The sequence below is a fragment of the Pseudorasbora parva genome, chromosome 1 (assembly GCF_024679245.1).
Source record: "Pseudorasbora parva isolate DD20220531a chromosome 1, ASM2467924v1, whole genome shotgun sequence".
Lineage (NCBI taxonomy): Eukaryota > Metazoa > Chordata > Actinopteri > Cypriniformes > Gobionidae > Pseudorasbora > Pseudorasbora parva.
The window spans coordinates 62,259,810-62,277,002 of NC_090172.1; the positions used below are offsets into that span (position 1 = coordinate 62,259,810).

General features: G+C 41.8%; 1 protein-coding gene across 1 annotated transcript in view; it reads right to left on the minus strand.

Annotated features, from left to right (window-relative positions):
- LOC137071174 (Fc receptor-like protein 5) overlaps positions 1–17,193 on the minus strand; it is a 250,913-nt gene that overhangs the window by 58,772 nt on the left and 174,948 nt on the right. Inside the window, exon 10 of the mRNA XM_067438964.1 lies at positions 1,738–2,004. Coding sequence (XP_067295065.1) covers positions 1,738–2,004 — 267 coding nt within the window. The remainder of the gene's footprint in view (positions 1–1,737; positions 2,005–17,193) is intronic.

A 17,193-nucleotide genomic window follows, 5' to 3' on the forward strand; every position in this document is an offset into this window, starting at 1 on the left:
AAATCTTAATGGTAAATCCTCATATTAAGTTTGTAAGCAAATATTTAATGACAATCTTCAAGGGACAGTTCAATCAAAACTGACAATTCTGTCATCATTCACTCACCCTCTGTTTTAAACCTGTATGAGTTTCGTTCTTCTGTTGAACACAAAAGAAAATATTTTCAATAATGTTTGTAGCCAGAGAGTTGACATATGGATATATAGAGTTATATAGATCAGTGGTCATAACTCTGTTTTTCAGGCACTGGCCAAAACGTGATTGGTTGGAGCGAGAACGTGCTACGATTGGTCAGCACAAAATGGCCATTATCTGATTGGCTTAAGTAGATGGTGGGTGGAGTCTATGTATTTGTGGATTTGTTTGAGTCTAGATGCTAGAAGTGTTTCAAAATACACTCGATTCACAAATGAATGCAACTTATGCAAGCCAGAGTTGTGTGTTTGTGACATCAAAATATATGTGTGGATTTTTTGTTATTCACATATGTCATTGTATTTATTTGTGAATCTAATTCATTTTTGTGAAACTCCTGCATATATTTGTGGATCTCATTCTATTGATTTGTGAAATTATTTATTTTTTGTGAATGGCTTTACATTTCTTTGTGGATAACAATATATCTGTTTGGAATAAAGCTACAACATTACCCCCATATTGACAGCACCTACTGAAGTCAATTCCGTCAACTGTTTGATTACCAACATTCTTCAACATATCTTCTTTTGTGTTCAACAGCAGAAACTCGTGCAGGGGTCTGTTCTTCATACGGATTTGATCGTTGGCGATTTGGCATGATCTTGGACCATGTTTGGTTCTTCAACGCAACACGTCCGTAAGCTTAAGCCTGCTTTTTAAGCGGTGTTGATACTTAAAATCTGTCCCAGAGTGACTGAACCAGAGGTAATAATTTGTTTAAATAACAATAATAATATAACATTTGATTTGAAAATAATATTATAATGTTGTGTAAAAGGTTTATAATACTATAGACACTTGGTTGAGAGACTTATTATTTGATAGAATAATTACTTTATCATTTTATTAGAGTCTGACACACACACTGTACAGTTAATCTGAGCGTGCATTAATTTGAGTGATGATGGATATTATGGGATGGCTGGATGCAGCGAATGAGATGCAGATAACCAGGCGGATCTCAAGAAAATGCGTATAGTATGAGTGTGCAATGTCGTGGAATGTATACACCAAAACTCATTTTGGCGTGCCTATAGCCTACTACACTGTTTTTCGCGTGCATATGATACGCACTTTATGGCGTATTATACATACGAACCACCCACCCCACCAGCCTAAACCTACCCAAGAGCGCGTCACGTCATATATATACCATAAAGTGCGTATCATATGCACGCCAACATAAGTTTTGCCGTATACATTCCACGACATTGCACACTCATACTATACACATTTACATGTGATCGGGGTTGATCTTGACCCATTAGAAACTTTAATTAATGCTGTCACGTGCTTAAAATTTAATTATAAATTAAATGAATTGCTAATTACAACATTGAAATAAAAATGTAACAGGTGTACAAATACTATAAAAGCATGAATATACAAATAATTGGCAATCATGTTTAAAATAAACAATGCACATTTCATTTATATTTATATCAGGAAGCAGAAATGTATACAGTTTATTTTTTCATTTGCAGTTTATTAATTGTTCATCATTTGAGCAGATCCTGATGTCAGTGATGATCACTCACCCGTCACAGTCAGAGTCACTTCATCACTCCAGTGAGAGATGAATGTTCCTGATCCTGATCCTGATCCTCTATAGCTGTAACACCTGCACATCTGTGTGTGATCTGCAGTGATCTTGAACTCTTTCTCATTAGAGCGCTGATCTTTACCATCACACAGCCATCCGTATGTCCATCCTTCCCCCTGTACGTCACATGTGAGAGTGACAGTCTCTCCTCTGAATATCTGTGATGGTTCAGGCTTTACAGTCAGAGCAGCTTTAGGTTTCTCTGTAAGAAGTGCACAAACAGAAGTTATGATACAACATCCAAAGAAACCAAGATAAGTGAGAATAGTGAAAATGGCAGTGTGTGTATTTCTTGTCTGTTTCCAATAATAGTCCAATACAATTAAAATATCAATAAATTACTAACTGCTCTGGAAACCTCATACAAGATGAGAGCAATAAACTCACTTTATTCACAACCCAGGTGGAAAAGGTGCGGTATTTAATGTATTAAAAATATACTTGAAATGCGGGTAGTATGCTTATTTGAAGTGCATTAAAAAATACTGAATTGCATTTTAATATATTTTTAAAAAGTATATTAAAAGTACATTGGTAGTAAATATATGCTTAAATATACTTTTTTTTTTTTTGAAATATGCTAAACACAAGCAGACTTTTAGTGAAGTTTTAGTGTATTTATGCAATATACAGCTCTGGAAAAAGTTAAGAGACCACTTAACACCTAACACTTAAAATTTTTTCTTAATAATACTTATATAATGTAATATATTAAATATGTAGTGTATGCATTGCATTTATTTTTAATGATTTTAACATTAATGTTGAAAACATTAAAGATAAATGCAATGCATACACTACATATTTAATATATTTTATTAAATATGCTTGTGTTTGTATATATATATATATATATATATATATATATATATATATATATATATATATATATATATATATATATATATATATATATATATATATACACACACACAAACATTTGTCAACTATTATTAAGGATTGCAATATGCATACTTATTAATATGTTGTTCACCTTTACTTCTTTAAAGGCTTTTGTTCATTGCGTGATTGTCACGGTTCATGGATTCCCTGTCTCACTCTTGGGTGCGTGTTGAATGTAGGTGAGGGCGGAGCCTGGGATTGGCTCATCACGCACCTGTGGCTGATCACCTGCACCAGCTGCAACTCATCACCTTCACCCTATTTAGTCTCTCTGTTTCTCTCTTGTCTTTGTCAGAGCGTTGTTGGATGTTCCCCTTGTGTCTCCGTGTTGGTTGTCGTTTCCCCCTTCTGTGAAACGCTGGATCCCTTCCCGGATTACCTCAACCGCGCTCCCGAGTCACTGCTGCTCACAGCCTGCCCGTGTCGCCAACAGAGTCTCTCTCACTGCTCCGTCTTATCCGGACTTCTTCTGTGTTCTGAGTTTTGGCTTCTGTGACACTTCTGTCAATAAACTGAGTTACTTGCAATTGAATCCTGCCTCTGTGAATCCGTTACAGAACGCTCTGACCAACCATGGATTCAGCGAGTATCAACGCCCTACTGACCAGCAGCAACGAGAGACTGGACCAGCAGGAGGCGAACTTAACTGCCACAGGACAGGCAGTACACACCTTGGTGGCACGGGTGGCCGAGCTGACCCAACAGATGCAACAACTCGTCGGTCCCACTGTGCCCGACCCACCGCCGATTCCCCACACACCATCTGCATCGCGACAACCGGAACCACGTCTGCCTACCCCCGAGAGTTATGCCGGTGAGAGCAATTATTGCAGAGCCTTCCTTACCAAGTGTTCCTTGTTTTTCGCTCTTCAACCGCAGACTTTCAACACAGAAAGATCCAAGGTGGCATTCGTCCTCACCCTGCTCTCCGGACGAGCCGCACTTTGGGGAACGGCGGTGTGGGAGAACCAACATCCTTGCTGCTCCTCATTCCAGACGCTGGCGGCAGAGATGAGAAGGGTGTTTGACGGAGCGGTGACCGGAAGAGAAGCGGCACGTCAACTCGCAGAGCTCCGCCAAGGTAACCGCTCGGTCTCGGATTATTCCATCGAGTTCCGCACCCTGGCCGCCGAGTGCAAGTGGAACGAGGAGGCACAGTGGGACATGTTCCTGCATGGGCTGGCTGACCGCATCCAGAAGGAGATATTCGCCATCGACCTTCCGGAGAAGATTGACGGTCTCATTGATCTTGCTTTGAGGGTGGACGCTCGTCTGAGTCGGCTGAGGTCCAGGATGGAGCCTCAGCATGGGAGTGTCGAATGCCCTCAGGCCAGCACTACGGATGCGGTCAGCTACACCTTCGACCCGGAGCCCATGCAGGTGGGTCGAGCTCGGCTCTCCCGGGAGGAGAGGGCGAGACGGAGATCCCGTGGTCTTTGCCTGTACTGCGGCGGGAACGGACACCTGCTAGACTCCTGCCCGGTAAAAGACCACGCCCGGCGGTAAAAGGAAGGCTACTGTCGGGCGGGATCTCCGTGGAAAAGACCTCATCCTCCACTCTCCTCCCTGTGAGATTGCTGTGGGCAGCTCAGGATTATTCCAGCCTCGCCCTCCTCGACTCGGGAGCGGAAGGTAACTTCATTGACTCTGCCCTTGCTCACAAACTTAACATACCCACCATTGCACTCAAGAACACCATCTCTGTCAACGCACTCAACGGACAAGTTCTCCCTGACATTTCATTCACCACTGAACCACTTACACTGATCACTTCCGGCAACCACACCGAACGCATTTCATTTTTCATCCTGGACTCCCCTTTGGCTCCCGTTGTCCTTGGTCACCCTTGGCTGGAGTTACACAATCCAAGGGTTGACTGGGGACAAAACTCTGTGTCTGCGTGGAGTGATAAATGTTATGAGTCTTGTTTGGTGTCTGCTTGTTCGTCTGTTTCTCGTTCTGTTTTTCAGAGTGAGACGGTGAATCTGTCTAACGTGCCTCCGGAGTACCTCGACCTGAAGGAAGTGTTCAGTAAGTCCCGAGCTGCTTCTCTCCCTCCGCATCGTCCCTATGACTGTGCTATAGATTTACTCCCAGGTAAGTCTCCGCCTAAGGGCAAACTATACTCTCTTTCTATTCCAGAGAGGGAGGCCATGGAGAAATATATTTCTGATTCTCTAGCCTCCAAATTCTTCCGCCCTTCCTCTTCTCCAGCGGGGGCGGGGTTCTTCTTCGTGGGGAAGAAGGATGGTTCTTTGCGACCTTGCATTGATTACCGAGGGCTGAATAACATCACGGTAAAGAATACCTATCCTTTGCCGTTGACGTCTTCAGCTTTCGAGAGGTTACAGGGAGCATCCGTCTTCACGAAGTTGGACTTACGTAACGCTTATCATTTGGTTCGCATCAGGGAGGGGGATGAATGGAAAACCGCATTTAACACCCCCAGGGGGCATTTTGAATACTTGGTCATGCCTTTCGGCCTTTCCAACTCCCCAGCGGTTTTCCAGGCACTCGTCAATGATGTGTTGAGAGACATGGTCGACCAATTCATATATGTCTACCTGGATGACATTTTGATTTTTTCTTCGTCTCTCCAGGAACATGTTCGACACGTCAGACGAGTGCTTCAGAGGTTGCTAGAGAATGGGCTTTTTGTCAAGGTGGAGAAATGCGCTTTTCATGCACAGTCTGTTCCTTTTTTAGGGTACATCGTGTCATCGGAGGGAATGCGCATGGATCCCGACAAGGTTAAGGCTGTGATGGATTGGCCAAGTCCAGATTCCCGTAAGGCCCTACAGAGGTTTCTGGGGTTCGCCAATTTCTATCGGCGTTTTATTCGCAATTTCAGCCAACTAGCCGCACCTCTAACTGCCTTGACCTCTCCCCGAAAGACGTTCAGGTGGTCCGATACAGCCGAGGCTGTATTCGCCAAACTGAAAAGCCGCTTTGTTTCGGCTCCCATCTTAGTCGCCCCTGATCCCACACGTCAGTTCGTGGTAGAGGTCGACGCGTCAGAGGTGGGGGTAGGAGCGGTTCTTTCACAGCGCTCTCCCTCAGATGACAAGATGCACCCGTGCGCGTTTTTCTCCCATCGTCTTTCTCCTGCCGAACGCAATTATGACATTGGTAACAGAGAGTTGTTGGCCGTCAAGTTAGCGTTGGAGGAGTGGCGTCATTGGCTTGAAGGGTCGGGGGTACCTTTTATTGTATGGACGGATCATAAGAACCTTGAATATATTAGATCTGCTAAAAGACTCAACTCCAGGCAGGCTCGGTGGGCACTTTTTTTCGGACGTTTTGACTTTGTTCTCTCGTACCGCCCCGGGTCTAAAAACATCAAACCCGACTCCTTATCTCGTATTTTTGATGCTTCCGAACGCCCGGTTACTCCCGAGTGTATTTTGCCAGAGAAGATAGTTATCTCTACACTCACATGGGAGATCGAATCGAAGGTCAAAGTGGCCTTAGAAGGGGTAACGCCCCCGCCCGGCGGCCCACCGAGTGGTTTGTTCGTTCCGGAGGGGTTAAGATCCGAGGTCCTCAAATGGGGTCACTGCTCCAACATTGCCTGTCATCCAGGGGTAAACCGCACTTGCAGTTTAATAAAGCAACGATTTTGGTGGCCACTTATGGCTCGCGACATTCGCAGTTTCGTTTTGGCTTGCTCGGTCTGTGCGGTTGGTAAGACATCTAACCAACCTCCCCAGGGGTTACTTCAGCCGCTGTCTGTTCCTTCGAGACCCTGGTCCCACATCGCTCTAGATTTTGTTACCGCCCTCCCGCCCTCCCAGGGCAAGACGGTCGTTTTGACCGTCGTGGACCGATTCTCGAAGGCAGCACATTTCATTCCCTTGCCCAAATTACCCTCAGCCAAGGAGACAGCGGTATCTGTAGTAGATCACGTCTTTCGGTTACATGGCCTCCCGATGGACGTGGTCTCCGACAGAGGTTCCCAATTTGTGTCCAAATTTTGGCAGGAGTTTTGTAAATTACTAGGAGCCACGGTTAGTCTGTCTTCGGGTTATCACCCCCAAAGCAACGGTCAGACCGAGAGAGCCAATCAGGATCTGGAGAGAGTGTTGCGATGTTTGGTATCCAAGAATCCTTCATCCTGGAGCCAGCAACTCTCTATGGTTGAGTACGCTCATAACTCGTTACCAGTGTCATCTACGGGCCTTTCGCCATTTGAGTGTAGTGTAGGTTACCAGCCACCTATTTTTCCTAGTCTGGATTCCGAGGTCGCGGTCCCCTCTGTTCACGCCTTTATCCAGAGGTGTCATCGCACATGGACCAGAGCCCGTGAGACTCTGCTCCAGGTGGGAGCGCGCACCAAGGCTAAAGCCGATCGCCACCGGTCTAAGCCTCCCGTTTACGTCGTCGGTCAAAAAGTGTGGCTTTCTACCAAGAACATTCCTCTCCGCTCCGTATCTAATAAACTTGCTCCCAAATTTATCGGCCCGTTCACTGTCACCAAGATCATTAGTCCGGTGACAGTCCGCCTCAAACTCCCTCCGGCGTACAGGAGGATTCATCCCGCCTTCCATGTATCCAAAATCAAACCTGTTTTTCACTCCCACCTTAATCCGCCAGTCCCGGTTCCCCCACCGCCGCGACTCGTAGATGGGGAACCAACTTATTCGGTTAATCGCATTCTGGATTCTAGACGGAGGGGACGCGGTTTCCAGTACTTGGTGGACTGGGAAGGTTACGGTCCGGAGGAGAGAAGTTGGGTTCCTGCTAGGGACATTCTGGATCACTCCCTTATTGATGATTACAATCAACAGGTAAGGTCGGCTGGGAGCGTCAGGGGACGCTCCTAGGGGGAGGGGTACTGTCACGGTTCATGGATTCCCTGTCTCACTCTTGGGTGCGTGTTGAATGTAGGTGAGGGCGGAGCCTGGGATTGGCTCATCACGCACCTGTGGCTGATCACCTGCACCAGCTGCAACTCATCACCTTCACCCTATTTACTCTCTCTGTTTCTCTCTTGTCTTTGTCAGAGCGTTGTTGGATGTTCCCCTTGTGTCTCCGTGTTGGTTGTCGTTTCCCCCTTCTGTGAAACGCTGGATCCCTTCCCGGATTACCTCAACCGCGCTCCCGAGTCACTGCTGCTCACAGCCTGCCCGTGTCGCCAACAGAGTCTCTCTCACTGCTCCGTCTTATCCGGACTTCTTCTGTGTTCTGAGTTTTGGCTTCTGTGACACTTCTGTCAATAAACTGAGTTACTTGCAATTGAATCCTGCCTCTGTGAATCCGTTACAGTGATACGTTTAACAGGCTACGACTGAAATTCCCACACGGATTTTAACATCATATTAGAAATGCATCATAAGCACCGATCTATACAGAGAACAGTGATCATAAATTATAAATCTTTAATAAAAATTCCTGTTTTTACTTGTTTAAATTCAAACCACACATAATTAAACCTGATTGGTTCCAGAGCCGTTGAACGACTCTGATTGGTTCTCATAATAATGAGCTCTCCTCAGAGATTCTGTTTATCAGATGCTGTGCATTTGTGCGTGTTGCTTGAATGCCAAAAAAACAATCTAAATTTAAACGCGAAGTCTCTTCAGAGGTCTTTGCGGAACCCATGATATTCATATGGATTACTTTGGCAATGTTTTTAGTTGTTGTTTTTTTGCAACAAGCTTTTTAAAAGTTTTCTTCTGGCAAGTTGTCTTTCATCCGTACATCAGGTAAGATTTGTATTTACTTAACTTACAAGATTAGTTTTTAAGTTACAAGAGTACATGTAAATTATATTTTATTTGCAAAATGTAGTTGTTTATTTCTGATTTCCTGAGAAATGTGACTTCATTGTATTGAGGTAAATGATCTTTGAAAAGTTTGAAATAACTGTTATGAACATAATTGTACTTTGTCTTGAGCTGACAGCTAACTATGGCAACATTAGATTGGCGTTGATATTTGTTCAAGCTTGACAACGTGCCTTTTTTAGTATCTAAAATATATTCATTTATTCAGGATACAACCCATGTGTTGAATACCATCAAAAAAAAATGAAAACTACTGAATCCACCATTTTGGTGACAATGGACGTTGAATCACTGTACACAAACATAGACCATAAGGATGGGTTGGAAGCATTATCATGCTATTTGGATATGAGATCATCTACTGAAAGGACACCTACATGTTTTATTGGGGGTGAAATGCTGTTTCATGCATACTGATCTTTTTACACTGTTAAAGACTTGGAATCCCATACTAAACATAGACAAAGTTTCAAAAGTTAAGGTGGACGTTTGATGGGAGTATTTCTTTGTCAAAAATACTACTTCCGGTTAGTCATAAGTTTCGGCAAGTTTTTTAAGATCATGCGTCCCCTTTGACGTTAATGGGGGCGGAATTTAATTAACTACCGGAAGCGCGTGAGAGAGAGAGAGGGAGAGAGCGAAAGTAACAGGCTACGCCCATCAAAGCGCTGGCTTGTAGGATGCGCTGAACAGGTGATGTGCACATAACAATGTCACCAAAAAAGTGCGTTTTTGGTTGCCAGACCAAGACAGTCCTGCACAGATTCCCCAAAACCCCCGCGTTAAGGCAACAGTGGATGTAATTTGCTTTTCCGGATCAGCAACTGAGTTGCGCGAATGTTTACATCTGTTCGCTGCATTTCGGTGCCGACTGTTTCATAAACAAGGCCCAGCTCGACGCCGGATTTTCCGATCGCCTAATGCTGAAGGATGGAGCAGTCCCAACGTTAGAACCGCAGGCGGTGAGTGAGACTGCTTCAAATGTCTGTGTTTTTGCCTATGCTCATCAAGTAGCCCAAACATGATCACGTATAGTTAATTGATCAATGGAGCATGCGATGTGTAGTGCGTGTACATTTGTTTAGCTGGCCACTATATGTGTAACTTTATGTTTGTGTATTGTAAAAGCAATCCAAACAACAATACACAAAGAGGGGGGAAATATGTTGAACTAAATAAGCGCTCTTCTTCATTCAAATGCGCTACTATTCCGTGTCTTTCTATGTAAACACTAACTTAGCCTGCCGTGCAAAACCAGTCCGCTTACTGTCTACACAAACCACGCGTAAACACACACACACACACACACACGTGCACAACTGCACTTCCCACATGTACACCTTCAAAGACAAAAATACGACGATATAATTCAAGTATAAATATGTAAATAACACAAGCCGCTAAGCATATTATATAGTTAGTGTATAACTTGTACCACATACAGACGTCCTGCTCTAGTCGTTTTTGCTGCTGCTCCTGTTCAACTGCAGCCTCTGGGTCTGATTCCGGATCATAGATGTATGGCTGTATCTGATTAAAAGCCATATTTTTATTTTGAATAAAGTTTTTTTCCCGCTGTTAGGGATGACACAGCTTTACGACGCACTCGACTCAACACAATAGCAGCGCGCTGCTGCACACGTCATTATTTAGCTCCGCTCACACGATACGCCCCCACCCGCTCGGCTTTTTTCGGAAAGACTCGGAACAGCGCATCTTTCTTATATAATTATTAAAAAAATAAAGACTTTTCGGAGATATGCAGGATGCAATGCTACTCTATAGGTACTCAAGATTGACATGACACTGACTGAAACTGAGTGTTTCACCCCCCCTTTAAGATGTTTAAGACAGCATCTTAATCTCGATCAAAACATTTAGAAAGCATTTAAAACTAAACACTGAAACAAAACATGAAATACAAATTCAGAAATGTGTAAATGTAAAAACATTTTAAGATTTAAACCCTCATTATCAACTCAGATGTTGTAATACAACATAAGAAATCTGCAACTAATACAAGTGTAAATGTAAAGGTTACACACAACATTATGGATGTCACAGGGTACAGGTTTTCTCAAGGGTACAGTTCTCCAAAAAAAAAAAAAAAAAAAAAAAAAAAAAACAAGACAGATAATTGCTTTTGGATGGAAACATGTAAAGTCAGTCAAGTTCTTTATTAGTATCAAAACATTAACAGACTACTGTTACAATTAAAGCCAATAAAGGGAGAGTTCACCCAAAAATATACATTTGCTGTTTATCTGCTTCCCCCAGGGGGTCCAAGATATAGGTGACTTTGTTTCTTCAGGAGAACACAAATGAAGATTTTTAACTCCATCTGCTGCAGTTTGTCAGTCGTATAATATGTGTGAATGGAAACAAAATCTATGAGAGCAAGAAAAACATGCACAGACAAATCCATATTAAACCCTGCGGCTCGTGACGACACTAAGATGTCCTAAGACACGGAGCACCGGAAGTGATCTCTCACGCATATCTCTACGCCAGATCATGTACACTGACCTCAAGTGATCGTGCGCTGAAGGCTATTGGACGTCACATTCAACGTAATAAATGATATAAACATTGTTGGGTTTCTCACACAAACCGATCGTTTTGTGTCTTAGAACATCAATGTGTCGCCACAAGCCGCAGGGTTTGATATGGATTTCTCCATGCATATTTTATTAACTCTTATGGATTTTGTTTCCATTCACATGCATTATATGACTGACAGACTGCAACGGTTGGAGCTAAACATATTATTTTGTGTTCAACTGAAGAAACAACGTCACCTATATCTTGGATGCCCTAGGGGTAAGCAGATAAACATCACATTTTCATTTTTGGGTGAACTAACCCTTTAACCAAGCCACCAAATCAACTGTACCACGGAGTAGACTTCAGGACAACCATAAGTTGGTCTCTCTCTTCTGTCCCTCGCAACCAGTTTACATCAAATGCACAAAGGACTGGATGCACATGCTAAATATTCTGAAATAAAGAAAAAACACACACAAAAAAACAATAATCAGTAAACAGCAAATATTTTAATATTAATATTTGCATTACTTTCACTAATTTGATGATGAAAAATAATTTTGAAACTGCTGAAACATCTCTAACATAAAAACAAGCCCATGCAGAGCGTCTGTGAGTTTTACATTTGTTTGCTGTTTAGTCTGTTGACCAGAATGTCATAACGCAAAGCATGTTTGAAGAAGAACTCAACAAAACGTCATCATAACTATCTAACGTACCAAATCAGATAAGACACATTCAAACTTCTTGCATTAATGTAATACGAGGTTCTCGTTGCCATTTCCTCACAATAATGCTAGCATGTGATGCACAACATGAGAAATATACCCTGACCACGAATTAAGGATTTGTTCTCTCAGTTTACTCAGTCGTGTCTACATTGTAACTACTAATTTGTTCAACTTAACAAACGCTAACCTTAAACTGCTAACGTTCTAGGAAGTTAGCTCATCATTAAAAACACTCAAACTGTTGAAATATACAGAATAAGGTGATGACAGCACAACCATTGCATGAAACTACATTTACTGAATAAATTAAATCTAAAAATCGACTATATAAAGCTATATATTGCTTACCTGTCGAGACCATGGACGAGACTTGAGTGCAGATCGGAGAAGCCCTCAGCGGTCGCGGTTCTTTCCGCGCATGCGCAGCTTCCTTGCTTCAAGATGACGTAAATTTTACTTGATTTTTTAAAAATAGCTTCATGTACTTCATTAATTTGTGTAAATATGCCAGAAAGTCACAAGTGAAATTTACTTGTCTGCTGGATGTCTAATATTTACAAGTAAAAATTGAGTACATGTTTAGATTTTACTTAATACTCTAGAGTTTTCACTTTTACAAGATTATTCTAAGCAAAATATGCATAGTTTTTCCTGTTTTATTTACTTTGCCATAAAATAATTTTTTACAGTGTAGTTTTTCACACATATTTAAATAATACTAACGTAAATTTGAATTTGAGTCAAGATTTTTCACACACTCATTAATTTTTTGGACATAAAAATCGTTAAAGAAAGTAATGGAGTGTTGCATACCACCATTTTTAGGAAAGAAACGGACAGAAATACCATATTAAGAGCAGATAGCTTTCACCCTTTATTTATGACTGAGAACATTCCTGTTGGCCAGTTCCAGAGGTTAAAAAGAATATGTGATAAGGAAGAAGATTTTAACATCAAGGCACAAGATATGAGTCAAAGATTTAGGGAACTAAGGTACAAAAATAGTGTGATTAACAGAGCCTACAATAAAGTGAGAAACATTAGTAGAGACGAGCTACTATACGACATAAACGTGAATCACAAGATCCTGATAATTCGGTTTATTTCGTGACACAGTATAGTACAGAGGCTAACAGAATTAAGAAAATTATAAAAAGTAACTGGGAAATAGTTATGAGTGATCCTTAAGATAAGTCATGCCTGAATCTCCTTCTATTGCATTCCGGAAAGCACCCACGATTAAAGATAAAATAATCTTTCAAAACGACGTAATGACGCAATTGGTCACGCGACATACAACAGCCAGTGCTGTCAAAGCTGACCTGACGTTTCTTCCACGGCAATATTTGAAATGTATTAATATTCGGTAGATGGACTCGACGTTCTGATCGCTTTTGGGGATTTTCTTCACAGAAATCAATCGTTTGGCCTCGGGACACTTGGAATATTTGTAGTTTCTGAATAAATTGTGCCTGCAGTATCTGTGTATCTGCCTGTTATATTCTGTTTTTTATAATACACAATTGGGTAGGTTTAGGGAAAGGATTGAGTTAAGTGTTCAAAATGTGTCTGAATACAAATAAAAGTAAATAAATTATGCTGACTGAATCAAACTGACAATTATAAGGTGTTGGAACAGGGAATCTGTGTGTGGACCACGGATGCTGACTTACGCCCGTTTCACACATACTCCGTCTGCAGTGCGTGTGCGGTGCATATTTTTTTCCGTACCCATGTTAACGGATGACAGCTTTCACACTGCACGCGGATGCGTTCCAGGTGCGTTGCGTCTGCAGCAGTGCACGGATCGTTTTCGTACCGAGTCTATTTTTTGCTGCGCTGCGTTGCTTCATTAAAGCGACAGAACATTGTTCGCATTAAAATAAACATACTGACGTGAAAATCTAGTCATTTCACCACAGATGCATATCATTTAAAATATACTCTTGTTTCAAAGTCAACACATGGCTTTTTTTTCTCAAGTAAAGCAACAAAACGACACCTTACCTGGCATTTAGGTAAAAAAAAAAAAAAGGTGCCTTAATGGATAGCACTCGTACTTTCTTGGAGGTAAAAAGCAAAGTTCTTTTTGACCTGCAGGATTTCTTTTAAAAGGGTGTAAAAACGAAAGAAAAGACGAGAGTCTGCTGTTTTTGAATAGACTATTGTAAGTTTCTAATTTAAAATGTTTGTGATTTAAGGCTATAGGCTAACCTATGTTTAAATATTTGCCACTTGTGTGAGCTAAATCTAAAGTATATAAATATGAATAAATGAATTTAACAAAATGTTGTTTAAATGTATTCGGATACATAACCTGAATTCTATTAAAGAGTAAACAAAGAGAATTGGAATTCTGACGAGGCATGTTCAGTAACAACTTTTGGATTTTAAATAAAAATAATGAATCAATGCTGTGTTTGTGGTGTGCAACAGCGGATCAGTTGCGGACTGCAAACGCAGCATATGTGAAAACACTACAGGGCTTACGGATCCTGCAACGCACGCGCAACGCAACACGCACCGCACACGCACTGTAGACGGAGTATGTGTGAAACGGGCGTTACATACGCATCACTTCTGTGAACCCTTCACGGAATTTTCGGCGATTCTGTGAAACTACCACAGATTTTTGAGTTAAGGGTCCGTGTTCATTTCACGGAAATCTGTGAGATCAGGTTGTTTATTTTTTTATTCCAAAAGTACTAAATGTGTTGGAAAATTTAACATGTAACATTTTAATTATATTAATAAAAAGATCTGAGTCAGTAAAATGATCCGAGCATCTCACTTCTTCACCTGTGTCTTTATCTGGATATCCTGCACTCTTTTTGAAGATGTGTAATAGCGCCCCCTTTGGTATAACAGTGGAAACATGGATAGCTGGTTTCAGGTTTGTCAAACTCAATAATCACTACAGCCTTTGGTCTCTATAAAATCACTTAAAACATCCAGATATAGCTTTAACATTAATCATACGAGACATTAGTTTCATACACAGCTCATCTGCATCAGTAAGGACCCAATAGATGACAGGAACACTCTTGACACGCTGCTATAAATGCTTTCTGTCCGTGTGTTATATGTGTGAAGATTTGAAGAAAATATAAATATAGAAATCACCTTGAGTGTGTCCAGGGCGGATGTTTGAAATCAGCACTAAAAAGCAAAGAGACACACACACACACACACACACACACACACACACACACACACACACACACACACACACACACACACACACACACATATTAGCAAGATAAATTAAAGGGGTGGTTGCATGTGATTTCATCTTTTAACTTTAGTTAGTGTGTAATGTCGCTGCTTGAGCATAAACAGTATCTGCAAAGTTACAGCGCTGAAACTTCATTGCAAACGGAGATATTGTCTTTTAAAGGTCCCGTTCTTCGCGATTCCATATCTTTTAAACTCTAGTTAGTGTGTAATGTTGCTGTTAGAGCACAAATAATACCAGTAAAATTATAACGCTCAAAGTTCAATGCTAGGCGAGATATTTTATTTAACAGAAGTTCTCTTTCAAAGCCTACAGTGAATGGCCGGTTTGGACTACAGCCCTGCACTTCCTGCAGGAATGACATCACTAGAACTGTTTGTTGACTAACGCTCCGCCCACAAGTACATGCAAAATAGGGGGCGTGGTCTTGTTGCTCTCCCACGTGGAGAAGAGTAGAGGTCGACCGATTCATCGGATTTGCCGATTAATCGGCACCGATAGCTGATTGGTGGAAAAATCGGTTATCGGCAAAAATTCATACCGATAGTTTTTCCGGTTTGCGTCCATTGCGGGAGTGGCTGAGAAGGCTGCTGTCATTACACAGTAGCCTACGAGAGCTCTGAGAAGGGTCTGCCTACATTATATAGCGCGAGAGCGGCCTCTACAGGCCAAATAAAAAACTATCACTGATTACGTTAACACGTGAGGCCATGTGAGGCTCCTCGCTTCACAGCTCACGCTGCACAGAGCGCGCTTACACATCTGATGCGCGTTTAAAACACCAACAGAGAAAAGGTATGAATACAGAACACTTCAGTACGTTGCCAAATCATTATAAAGTAATTGATTTGTTGACTAGATGCTTTAGCAGGGGAAGAACAGCAGTATATGTACTGTCGTCGAGGCTGACAGGACGTTAATATTAGCAGCAACGGTTACCTCAGGAATAAAAGCGATGTAACTGAGAAACTTTTTTGATGTGAGAAACTGTATCATGCATCCAACAGAAATATAAACACATTAGACTAGGGCTGTGTTGAAAAAAACGATTCACCAATTCTGAATCGATTTTCATATTTATTTCTAAAGATCGATCAGTATCTCAGAGGATCAATTTAATAATAGGCCTACATTGAATTTTAATTTGCCGCGTCATTGAATGCGCATGCGCACGAGGTGGAAGGACATTAACACAATGAACATGGCAACTTTGAAAACTCCAGAAACGCCGCGGACAGAGAATACTGGCTGGCGTTTTCAATTGTTTTCAAAGAGAGCGCCGGGTTTTAAGAACCCCTGGAGCACACCGAGGCGCTGAGCGAGTATTTCATGCTCACGCGTTGAACGCTCAGCGAGTTTTACTGGTCTGCGAGAGTTGACGCAGCCCTCATCACTGTCACTCTTCACCCAGCTGTCCAATCACAGTGGAGGAGGGGCGGGACAAACACAACACAGACCAACTTCCACCTTCTGCGTGTCGTCATCAGATGACAACAAGCAAATAATAACAAAACAAAATGATTTAAAACAAATGCCAGAGCAAATACTTTACATTGCATCTGCAATTTTATATAGAATCAATACAGGAACAAACTACCTGTGAAATTAAAAAGACCTCCGCGGATTTTCCGTATCATAACAACAAGCAAGTCTCAACTGAGGAGAAAAAACGCTGCCTGCCAAAACGTTCTCAAGCGCTCACAGCGAGGAGTTAGGAGCTGGCTAAAATGCTTTGTTGGACACGGCCTAACGTTATACCGCCGTCACGTGCTGAAGAACACAGCCGTTCTCACTGCAGCGCGCTCTTACTGCCAAGGAAGTTGTAATGGCTGCGTTGTCATGACGGTGCGCGACAGCACAGCTCCACAGTGCGCGTTCGCTGACTAGAGCACTCTGGAAGTATAATAATAGTATCAATATGTTGCATAACTACAGTCCTGTAATTCAGGTAACAGCTGGAAAAAAAATGCTTTCTTCAAAAACACTTATCTAAATCTCGAAGATCGAATCGGATCGAATTAAATAATGATAATCGATTCAAGATCTTGAGAATTGGAATCAAATCGATTCTTGAAATTTGAATCGAAACCCAGCCCTACATTAGACGTCAATACATATGTTGTTATTTTGATAAGAAAACCGTTGTGTTCTAAAAAAGCGAACTGTTTGGCTTTATATGAAATGATAACACT